The following is a 12,166-nucleotide window of genomic DNA, read 5'->3' as shown; positions in this document are numbered from 1 at the left end:
TGGCTTGCACCCCACCCGTATGTTAGCGATATCAAGTATAAACAAACTATGTTCAAATTTTGATCAGAAGAATAAAAAGTTCTACTCAATTAGTATCTGAGGACTGAGGTCCTTGTAACGTCCTACAATTCGGTATGGGGGGGGGGGGGTAGCATGTGAGAGAAACCTACCCGGTCTCTATATTTTTCCAGTCGCCGCCCCCCCCCCCTCTATTTGTGGTGCCCCTCCCTTAGATGCTGGGGCCCCACGCTTGCTCTGCGGGGCGTCATTGCAAAAAAGTTAACTTCAGCGTGAACGGTAACAAAATAGATACAAGTCAAATTCATAACCTGTGTCCACCTACACGGTATTCCCACGGTTGAGGAATACTACCTCTTTTCCCCTCTCTCCTTGGGACTATATAGTGTTGGAAATAGACGTTGAAACAACAAAATATTACAACGGGCCGAAAGAATAACAAATTGTAAGAATGGAACGTATAGAAATACAATGTCGCGTGGTTTGCAGAGGCTCCGTGTTCTTTTATTCAATCTCGCACTTGAATGTCAGAAAGTTGGCTTATTGTGGGTGTGTTTCTTTGACAGTTTGGCGAAGTATGTGTCACTGTTTTCACTCCAAACTTGTCAAAGTGAAAGTTTGGTTGGTATAGAGATCAGTGGTGTATAAAAGAACCGGCGAACACTATATTCTAATGATAAACTTTACGAATCTTCGTTGCAGTTATGAGTATGTTTTGACTCGACATTTGTATATATCACATGCCATGGGACATTTATATCAATTACCCTACACAAATAAAACAATTCATGTCCCCAACATCATAATCAGATGATGAAAAAGCATTAAACCTTGCAAATATGTACTGCATTTAAAAAAAATTCTAGGCAAAAACCCCTTAATGGTGTTGGTTAATTTTGAAAATCGTAAAGATAGAAGAAATGTATCTTTTTACGTGTCTTAATTGTTTTAAAAAGAAATGTTTAGTACTGGATAAAAATGGACGAGTAATCAAAACGGAATGCAATTTATTATTATCTATTTAATACATTGTAAAAAACAAGTATAAAATATCCCCCCCCCCCCTCCCCCCAAAAAAGAAGAAAAAGGACGCGGCACGTGTAAGATATACTTGTCGATTGTCTGTAGTGCAAGAAGAAGATTCTTTCAGCCTAAATATTCTTTTGGAATGACTATTATCAAATAGACCAATTTAAGCACTCATTAATGCAAACTATCGTAAAAACTGCAATCTCAGCTACCGGTTGGTAGGCTAACTTTTAAGGATCGGTGACGAACTCGATCATACAGCAATTAAAATATATCTAAATCAGGTACAGTGAAATGTGTCCAAAAGGTTGTTGTTTATTATTGATGCATCAAGAAAAGGACAATATAAATTTTAAGGGAGAGTCCACAGAATCTTTGCCGTGGATATTGAAGAAGAACGACCATTCCATAGTAGTATGGATTAAAATCTGAATTAGTCTTGACTTAAACCCAAGTTATGGAAGTGTGATTACATAAAGTTTAAAAATCATAAGAAAAAAATATCACAGAAGGAAAGCTATGGAAATATTGGCTAATCGAAAATAATATGGATAAAAAGACAAAATGATGGGTACAGTCCGCGTGTCTTCATTGTCATGTTTTCTTTCAAAATCTTGGGTGTCTCAAAGGGGAGAAAACAAAAAGGGATACACTTCGTAATTCCGAAGGTTCGTAATTCCGAAACACGTAAATTGCCTATACCTCGATGTTCTTTAATCCGAAAACGTATAAGGGTTCGTTAATCCAACATTTATGGCGTTATTCCGAAGGTTCGATGTTCCGAAGGTTCGTTAATCTGAAACCGAAATAGGGTTCGACGTTCCGAAGGTTCGTTAGGCCGAAAACGAAATAAGGTTCGTTAATCATTTCGTTTTCGAACTAACGAACCTTCGGAATTACAAACCTAATTTCGTTTTCGAATTAATGAACCTTCGGAATTACGAGCTTCACTTCGTTGTCGGACTAACGAACCTTCGGAATTACGAACCTTCGGATATACGAACCTTCGGAATTACGAACCTTCGGATATACGAACCTTCGGAATGACGAACTTTCTGCATATCCGAACCTTCGGAATAACGAAGCTTCGGAATTACGAATGTATGCGATAGACAGTATTCTGGGCAAATGACATTTTTTCCTCTGACTTAGCCAGAACATTTTTAAAGTCCAATTATGATGCGCGCTTATTGTTACTATGACAAACTGTCGTTTTGATTGATATTCATAATTAGCACGAATAGTTTAAGGCATGCTAGAATGGCCCTATGTGATAGCCTTATTTGGAAGAAAAAAAATCCCAACAAAGTAACAAATTGTGCATTTGTGAACAAAATCTCACTGTGGGAGCAGACAAAACACTTAAAAACAGTCACCAATAGCTACGTCCTTACACAAATATATCACACCTTTTGAAAAGATTGAAGTGTTAAATTATTTGACTCCTGTACCTGCCAAGCGATGAGCTGCACAATGGCAAGGACCGGTCTTTCTCACTTTTCCTATTTTCGTTTCATTCTCTATCATTTCCATTAAATAATCATAATATCAACAAGTCAATTATTGTAATGGCCATATTCTTTGACCTCGTGAGCGTTCAAGAAATCATATTATCATTGATTCTGTTAATTTTCTTTATAAATACAAAATACTTCATAATCATGGTATTTTTTTGTCTGAAGGAAACTGGAAAATTTACAAAGTTGTCAATATAGTCATTGGGTGTGGGCGCCACTTCTGTGAAGTGCCCTTGATGTTGCAGCATATCTATTCCATTATTCATATTTCTTTCTTTCCGTCATTATTCATCCAATCAACATTTTTCGAGATCGGAAAATGATTCAGCCGCAGGCGTGGCCAAACAAACCACAACATTAAACGCATAACACCGATAAAGGTGTGTGATCTTAACATCGTTTTACAGGTGGAACAGGATTTGTTTCCATCAATAGTGAACAAGAATTACTACAGATGATTTCATGTTTATGTACTTTTACTAGTAAATATAAATACTTTGCGATTATGACTTCCAATGTTATGCATGATTAATCATTTTTATGAAGAACTTTATATATGCTTTTGTATAAGCAAGGATCCTTACTTTCATAAAAGGAACCTCATTACTTTGTCTTAATATTTAATTTTTCGACAAGAGGTAAATCAGAAAATTTACTGTTTATTTAATTATAATAAAAGATGAAAATGGATATTTCAGTAGGCTCTATTCTAATCTATGGACGTTTCCCATGACAATGACTACCATGTTTTAAATCGACCTTTGATTAACGAATATACTTTTACTTTACTTTCACATTGTAGCAACAATGTAAAAGCAAAGTATAAGTAATGTTGCTTCATAATGTCAGGGAAAACGTGGTGGAAAAGTTGTTAATGTAAACTGTACATAGTATTGGGTAAAATTTTAACCAGCACGAGGGATATTATGTGTAAAACCCATTTGGGGCAGTATTTTACCCAACGCGGGAACCATATCTAGTAAGGTTAAAAGTAAGCAGCAATTACTTGAGAATGGGCAAAATTTTCATTACACTGGATAAATTACAATGCCCAAAAGAAATGCCTAATATTACCCCCATGGATCATTTTTACCCCCATGGATCATTTTTACCCAATATATTTTAGAGTGTAGGAAAACATAAAGCCCAGTTTATACGGAGAATAAATGCAGGTCAACACCAGTTTGGGCAAAGGCATGTTCAATCAATTTGATTAAGGCTTACTCACAATCAATAGAAATAATTACAACGCCATTTTGCGGGGTCAGAAATATCAGACGCCCTTGTCAAAACTCTTCATAACAATGGAGATCTAGGAAAACATCACTCTTCGTAAGATTGGTATGTCTATGAGGCTGGGTTGGGCGTCTGCCTGGCCCCTCTTTTTAAGTCGCAGTCACACGAGGCCCCGTCTTACAAAGAGTTAGAATTGATCCGATCAACCTCAACTGTATGGAAATCCACCAGTGTCATGATTGTTTCTAGAGGAACTTTGCACAATGTCCGTTGTAAACAAAGAGAAGCACACTTAATTTTCAAGAAAACAATGAATGTAAGAATATTCACAATATCTAGAAAATATTTTTGAATAAAACATGCAAGTAATACGTTGAAGATGCTGGCTTTCCATAGTTATGGTTGATCGGGGAGCGTTTCATCAATATTTTCATCCGACAAGTTGTCAGATCTGACGTCTTTCCTTGATTCTGATTGGCTGAGAGGCACTGTTCCTATGGTAACTGTCGGATAAACTGGTACTTGTCGGATAAAATGTCCGACAAGTCCTTTCATGAAACGCCCCCCAGGGAGCGTTTCATCAATATTTTCATCCGACAAGTTGTCAGATCTGACGTCTTTCCTTGATTCTGATTAGCTGAAAGGCACTGTTCCTATGGTAACTGTCGGATTAACTGGTACTTGTCGGATAAAATGTCCGACAAGTCCTTTCATGAAACGCCCCCCAGATCAATCGTTATTCTTCTTAAGACGGGACCCATAAGACCGAAACCAAACCGACCAATGGCATGCCGTAAACATTGGGTGATTTCAGGTTCAGTGTTGACCTCTTGGTGTCAGTGTTAGGTCATTTTTTTAAATGAACATTAATACATCAAACATAAAATGAACTTGGACCTGAAAAGTCACTCACTAGGTTTTGAGCTGTCATAATTAATATCTGGATCATTGGTGTAACCTCAGAGGAGGTTTTGGAGCTCGGAAACGCAATCCAAATTGTGCTTCAAACACCAACACCAACAAATTTTAAATAAGCATTGTATCAAACATAAAATCAACTTGGTTCTGAAAAGTCACTCATTAGGTGCTGAGTTGTCAATATTGTAATCTGAATTTTTGTGTAAACTCAGAACAGGTTTTAGAGCTAGGATACGCAATCCAAACTGTGCTTCCAACACCAGCACCAACACCAACAATTTTCAAATGAGCATTGTATCATACATGAAATGAAGATGGTCCTGAAAAGTCACTCATTAGGTGTTTAGTTTTGAATATTGTGATCTGGGTTATTTGTGTAATGTCAGAGTAGGCTTTGGAGCTAGGAATCGCAATCCAAATTGTGCCACCAACACCAACAGTTTTTAAATGAGCATCATAAAATCAACTTGGTTCTGGAAAGTCACTCACCATGCTCACTAGCTGTCACTCTTGTCATCTGGATTAGATCATTTCGTGTAATTCCAGAGTAGGTTTTGGAGATAGGAAACCGAATCCAACTTGTGCTTCCAACACTTACACCAAGGTCACAAACACCAACACCGGACTTGAAATGACCCAGTGTTTTGATCGGACTGGAGTCTGTTTCGTTGGTGTGACTGGCGCGTTGAATACATTTGGACTCGCGCCCATATCATGCAAACCTGAAGGTTATGTTCCAAAGAAACGGGGGAGACATTCGTGACAAAAAAGGTGTGATATTTGGCCCCTAAAAGTACCTTGCACCTGCTTATTCCTTTTGTAAAAATGTTCTTGCACTCTCACTTTTTGTCTAAAATGTCGTTAGGTTAAGCCTCGAAGCTATTTTACTCTCGGTGTAAAGAAAAACGAACTTTGTCGTCAACGAATAATAAGAAAAAAAAGTAGAAAGGTTTGAGTATGTTCAGAATAATTCGCGACATAGTGAGCGAGAGAAGCACATTCCAAAAGAAAATAGTAGACACACCTTTTCACAATGGCTACAAGTTTACAACCTTAATACCGTTCTTGAAGGTTGTTATTAATCATTTTTAAACGTAAAATCATTTATCATTAGGCAAGGCAAAATCAAAGTTAAAAGAGGGGTATGAGTCGAAAAGGGCCATCCAACTTTCTGCCACCGTCCAATATTTTACTTAACACAAAAATATATCAAGACATGTACGATAGTAATTATGATAGCAAATATAAAATAGACCAGTTTTTTATGGGATATATTTAGCTGCGCCTATATGTAGTGTTGCTGAGTTTTTTTTTTATTTCCGTTTGCATGCTATTCCATATTATGTTAGTGAAACCGCGCAGGCTTCGACTGTATGCTTGGGTTTTAAATTTGCGAAATTGCTCATGAGTAATGATGTGATAAATGCAGCTAACCATCTGCGTGAAACTGTTAAACCGCGCCTCTGAGGAATATTCAATGTGCATTGTAAACTATGTTATACTTACCAATCAGGATTTGATTTGATTATGGCATTTCTCTTTAATAGTTAACTTGTAAAGGCCTTACAAAACTATTTACAGTGACAATTGCTTGGAAAAACTACCGCGTGTGGTCCCACGTCCCATAATATTTTGGTGTTTGACCTGTTTACACATCTAAAGGTTTTACTTCCGAATAATGTTTTCAAAATAAATTCGCCAATTAAAAGAGATTTTGAATGCCAAAATATCACAAGACATCTTTCAACAGGGCATGTTTAAAACATTTGTTCTCAAATATGTGGCGCTATTCAAGAAGGTAAATAAATGCTATCTATACATCCCTTTTACCCTTATTTTTGTGCAAACACACAAAAATACAACCAAGCGTGGCTTCATGTGTCACTGATTACCAAACAGCGTCTGTGTTGTCCAAAAACTGTTTGCTTTCAACCGTAGTCAATCCTCTTTGTCGTTGCCAATTTGGCATGACGGTGGCTCAAAAGAGTAGGCAATGATTTTCTCGATTTCCCTCTTGCATATTTGAAAGTGTATACAGGTACAGGTTTATTTTGCATTTAGCCGTCTTGTTTGAACGCATATTTACTCTAATTCTCTGAACAATAAAAAAAAATCCCAAGGTCTTGTCGAAAGTAGACACTAAAGGACGTACATCAAAATACTTGCTCTTAATATTATTGATGAAAAGTCATCAAATGGAGGTAGAATGGTCATACACTGTAAAGACGGTGTTAAAAGTTTTAAGCACGTTTCAGCCCGAGCTCTAACAACTACTGTTAAAACATTTTAAACAACTGTTTAAACTTTTTAAACAAGTTTTTCAAAAGTTTAAAAAATTACAAAAAATAGTTTAAGCAACATGTTGTTAGAGTGACAGGCTTAAGAAAACGTGTTTTTTTTTTCTTTTACTGTGTGTAGGTGTGCACTTTAATGTACATACCTTGCGGGCTCATTTCCTGATATGGCAATATGGGTACTGGTGTCGTTCTGAAAGATTTTTTTTCCTCAAAATTTGACATGACAACATGATCATGGAATAGCAAAGATAATTGAAATAATTATGAAACATCGAATTATTACCCGATTGCCTTATAATATAAATTATTGTTACTTTGTGCAGGAATGAAAATACAAGGAATAATAAGAAGTGTCGGAAATGCATATTAAGATGTAGAAATGCAACAGAAGCAACAACAACACTGATAGTTAATGCTGCCCTTATCATAAAATGATAAAATGTATTGTTAATTTAAGTGTATTTTTATACATTGAATCATGAATATGCACGTATTTTTGCTTGATTTTTTTATTTGGAGGCTATAAAATCATATTTTGATCTTTTTGTGTTTGTGAACATTTTTTATGCGGATAAAGACGAAATTGTATTGAATTGGAAAGATTATACCAAATATTCAGTGTTTACGCATAAGATGTGTTCTTATTTTAAAAGATAACTAATTGAGATTATTCTAACTTGAAGTATGTAGAATGTAATTATCTAAATGCCTAATTAGAGGCGTGAATTGAATTTCGGTATCTGTCCAACCCCATAATTTCTTTGATTCTTCTCGACAAGAAGACACGATGGTCTCGCTGATAAACTTATGTAAAGAGAAGATTGGTTAAATAGAGGGGAGAATACAAGTATTGTTATTGTCGTCAAGATGTAACATAGCACTTCTAATTTTGCTCTCCTTGTCCATTTTTTTGTTTTGTAGAATCGCCTGGTACTTCTGGTCTCCGACTTACATCTGGTCTTCAAAAGCTCTTATCTTTCCCTCGATAACTTCGGTCAAACAATGCCTTCCATCATGGCTCCATCAGTCCAGTTCTTCCTTGCTTCATCTATTCTTCTCGTCTTCACGCCCCTAGTGTCGGCGCAAGGTGCAGGAGCGTGCCCGACCAATGTGGTCAGCTATCCTGTTCTAGCAGGGTCAGTCATGGGAGCGTTCATCTTTGCGATAATACTGGAGACCACTGCCATCTTGTGCTATAAACACTATTGTAAGAAAAAGCCTCCAAAGCTGGAACACACGTTCATTACAAGCGACGGAAAGGAGGTGAAGATCAAGGAAAAGATCACGGCTCCAGATGGAGAGAAGGAGCACGATCGGCACAGGGAGACCAGGAAGGGCTTGAAGAGTGAGCGGAAGCAGGAAGTTTTCAGTGTTTCTGATAACAATACTGACACCGAGAGCGCTATACACGGTCCTGCCATCTACCGTTACCCTATCGCCATCGATAAGGAGACGGGAGACAGCATCATGAACGGAAGGCACAAGTACGAACCAGACCTCGGAAATAACTACCTCTACTCTACCGGATGGCAGTCATCGGATGATGGAAGCGGATTCAACAGCCGCAGGATTAGTCAATTGGGAAAGGATGAAGTACCTATTCTCCGTGGCCTCCACAAGGGTTCTGACGTCGACGTTGATTTCTCTTCTGCCCGATTCAAGAGCTTGGTCCGCCAACCGATGCCACAAGAATGGACTATCGGAACGGCTACGACAGATGACGATATAATGACCTACCGCTACCACACAGGATTTGGAGGAAAGCGACGCGCATCTTCACCTACTTTGGGAATTGACAACCAGGGTTTCGTTAGCTCTCGACCAGGAAGTCCCACTAGAGGGTTCAGGGACTCAACAGTTGTGCAGATGGAGCCTCGCCATTTATCCAATGAAGCAAGGATCAGCATTGATGATAGCTTCTTCCAGAAATCAGGGCGTGGTGGCAGTTCCCGTGGTACCCTTGGTAGCACAAGACCAGGCTTGGGTCGTGCTTTCGACTCTAACTTTATTCTTAAGGATCCGCAACGCTCAGATAGCAGCGACGAAGATCTCTACGACTATGGAGACAGTGAACACTCTGGACAGAGTTCTGCTCATTTTGCACCAGGTCGATACAGAGCAGACATGGGCGGCATACCACTATACAGGCCGGAAGGTGGGTCCCCGACCAGTCCGAGGAGTTTCCGTTTCCACACTGGGTTTTCACATCCTCAAGATCCTGAAGGTAACGGTGAGCCTATCTATGCCATCCCACACAAGACCGTTGGTTCTTCCAAGATCATAAGACCTCACTCTGTTGAAAGGGATAGGCACCTTGGACACACCACCTATTCCGTCATCAACGAAGCACATTCTACTTCCTACAAGAGACGGCCAGATCCAAACGATCCTTCAAGAGTGGTCCGTGATTCTGCGACCCAGTGTGAACTCCTCGCACCACGACCGAAAATTTCCTTTGATGAAGAATGGCCAATTACCACTTCCGGAAGACGGTCCAGAGTAGATCCAGGTGTTCCTACCATAGGTTCGTCAAAACATTAATTATCGTAAAGCATAAGATTTTGAACACTGCCTTTTAAACGATCCAGTTTGTTTAGATTAATCTACCGTGAGACTACAAAAACAACTTGGTACCTCACAAACCCCCAATTTAAGGAAAAAATATGTCATTAACATATAATCTTTAGGTATGACTTAAAAGAATATCCTCTCCCAAATAATTTTATACCATATTTATGTGGAATGTGTAAACGCTTAGATAATTAGTAGGTATTATTTTCAGTGATGTAACTTTTGATGTGAGACGAAGTAAGGTATGGCTGTAATCAATAAATCCAGGTGTCAATGATGTCATAATCCTACAAGGGTTGCATTAAATTCCATTGCAAAACACCCTTTCAATAATTAACATTAGAGTGGTTTAATAAACACTTTTTGGTATCAATTCATGTTGGATTAAGACTTTAGTAGATTCATTCATTACTGCCTTACTTTGCCGCAAATTGAACTTTACATCACAGTATTAAAGAAATACCTCCTGATTATTTGACCAAGCGTTACCACTGCCACATAAATATTATGGTACCTAATTATTTGTGAGAAGATACTCAGGCCATACGTAATAATCAATTGTCCATGAGACATTTATCCTTGAATTAGGGATGTGTGAGGTGACAACTTTTTTATTGACTACACTGTAAAGTACTTATATATAATTTATAATTACTCTCGAAAGTTTAGGGCATGTTGAGTTTTTTTCGTCATTTGATGACTCCTTCAGTCAAATGTAGTAAAATGAAAAAAAATATTTGTTGATCAACAAACTTTTACATTAGGGCCCCGTTTTACAAAGAGTTACGATTGATCTGATCAAATATGTTGGAATCCATCAATGTCATATTTTTTCTACAGGTAATTTGCACAATGTCCATTGTAGACAAAGAGAAGCACACTGAATTTTCAAGGAAAATATGAAAGTACATCATATCTAGAAATTATTTTAAACAGACATGTATTTTAGATGTTGACATTGCTGGATTTCCATAGTTGTGTTTGAATAGATCAATCGTAAACTTTGTAAGACGGGGCCTATGAATCTTTCACAGAATTTATTAGCCGAGTCTATACAAGTTGAAAGTATAAGAACCCACTGTTTTCAAGCTGGGGCCCGGTTACATAAATGTTACTATCATGGTAACTTTTCTTTCCAATGGTAGCTACCATGGTAACATGACCCAACAGCCAATCAAAATCAAGGATTTCATGAAAGATAAAATTGGATAGCAAAGTTACTATAACATTAACTATTATGCAACGGGCCTTCATGTACTTGGCAATAACTTATGGTTTCGGTATGCTGTGTGCACAAGTATGAGAAACATATTTGTGTCAATAACACGTTCTTAATACGATTTGAACAAATTCATGAAACAAATAATTAATTTCGTTTAGAAAGCCGTTTTCTGCTAAAAGGGATATGATATAGTCCTCATAATTTGGGAACTATAAAGAAATGAGTGCCATTGTCGACAGTCTTTCCTTGTATGATTTTATCTGTAACTGAAACTGATTAAGAAAATACATGTAAAACTGGTGATGTAATGTCAAATGGAATAACTATGGTAATTATTAACTGCCTGCCACGTATTCCCTACTCGGCTATGAATTAGAATCGGGTCTTAAGTCATGTAAGTTGTGGCTTAACTATGGATAATCAATCGTGAAACAAATATCCAACGAACGAGAATCGATTCATCAACACATTTGACACCCGAATCATTAAAAACTGATGCGGATTATGTATGGGTAGCCAATAATGAACTATGGATAGCCATTTTGCTTCAGGCATGGAGGTCCTAATCATTAAATTCGTAAAAATTGAAATATTGTATAATTCAAACAATAAATAACAAAAGAAATAGTGAGTGAGAGACATCATCGACTCTCTCATTTGGATGTAACTCGCTCTTACATATAACTATTTTGTTAAAAATAAGCGAAACTTTGAATTTTCATAACTTTCTTATTTTACCTCCGATTTTGATGAAATTTTCAACATTGTGCTTGTCTGATTTTCTCTATTGATTCAAATCAACATTTTTCTGAGGTGGACTTGACCATGTTGACCTTTATATTGAAGTAGGGATTACGGGACATTGGCTTATGTTAGGTCTTCTTTCCTTTGTTGGTGAACAGGCATCATCAAGCTCATTAGACCAGGGTCTTTCAGTGAGTCGAGACGTCGAAGCTCGAAGCGGTACTCTTGGAGCGCCGACGACGAAGTGCATCACGTCCGATCATCAAGCCTTCCAAGGGAGCGGACCTCATCGTTCACAGAAAGGACGTCTTACTCACAGACGTCGCGACGGCCGCGACGATCGCGTTCATCATCACCTGTTCGACGATCACGTTCGTCTTCACCTGTGCGACGTTCACCACGAGGGCGCTCACCAGATCGACAATTACCTAACTTCGCCGTGAGTACATAAACTGGGTTGAAGTAATGATCATGAGAATACATTTTTTTAACTTAAAAAAAGGCTATCAACGAATAGGCCGGAGAAGTGTAAAATCGAAAGTGTATTGTTATCATGGCTCTTTCTCAAATAATGTTTACCGTTATGTGAACTATTTATTTCACTTGGTTTCGTT

The 12,166-nt window shown here is 37.8% G+C and overlaps 1 protein-coding gene across 1 annotated transcript in view; it reads left to right on the top strand.

The window, feature by feature from the left end:
- LOC121429195 overlaps positions 1-12,166 on the top strand; it is a 71,224-nt gene that overhangs the window by 16,248 nt on the left and 42,810 nt on the right. Inside the window, exons 2-3 of the mRNA XM_041626142.1 lie at positions 7,937-9,539; positions 11,711-11,991. Coding sequence (XP_041482076.1) covers positions 8,018-9,539; positions 11,711-11,991 — 1,803 coding nt within the window. The 5' untranslated portion in view covers positions 7,937-8,017. The remainder of the gene's footprint in view (positions 1-7,936; positions 9,540-11,710; positions 11,992-12,166) is intronic.

This window comes from Lytechinus variegatus, chromosome 15 (assembly GCF_018143015.1).
Source record: "Lytechinus variegatus isolate NC3 chromosome 15, Lvar_3.0, whole genome shotgun sequence".
NCBI classification, from domain to species: domain Eukaryota; kingdom Metazoa; phylum Echinodermata; class Echinoidea; order Temnopleuroida; family Toxopneustidae; genus Lytechinus; species Lytechinus variegatus.
The sequence above is the reverse complement of the archived record's forward strand: the minus strand, read 5'-3'. Positions and strand labels throughout refer to the sequence as shown.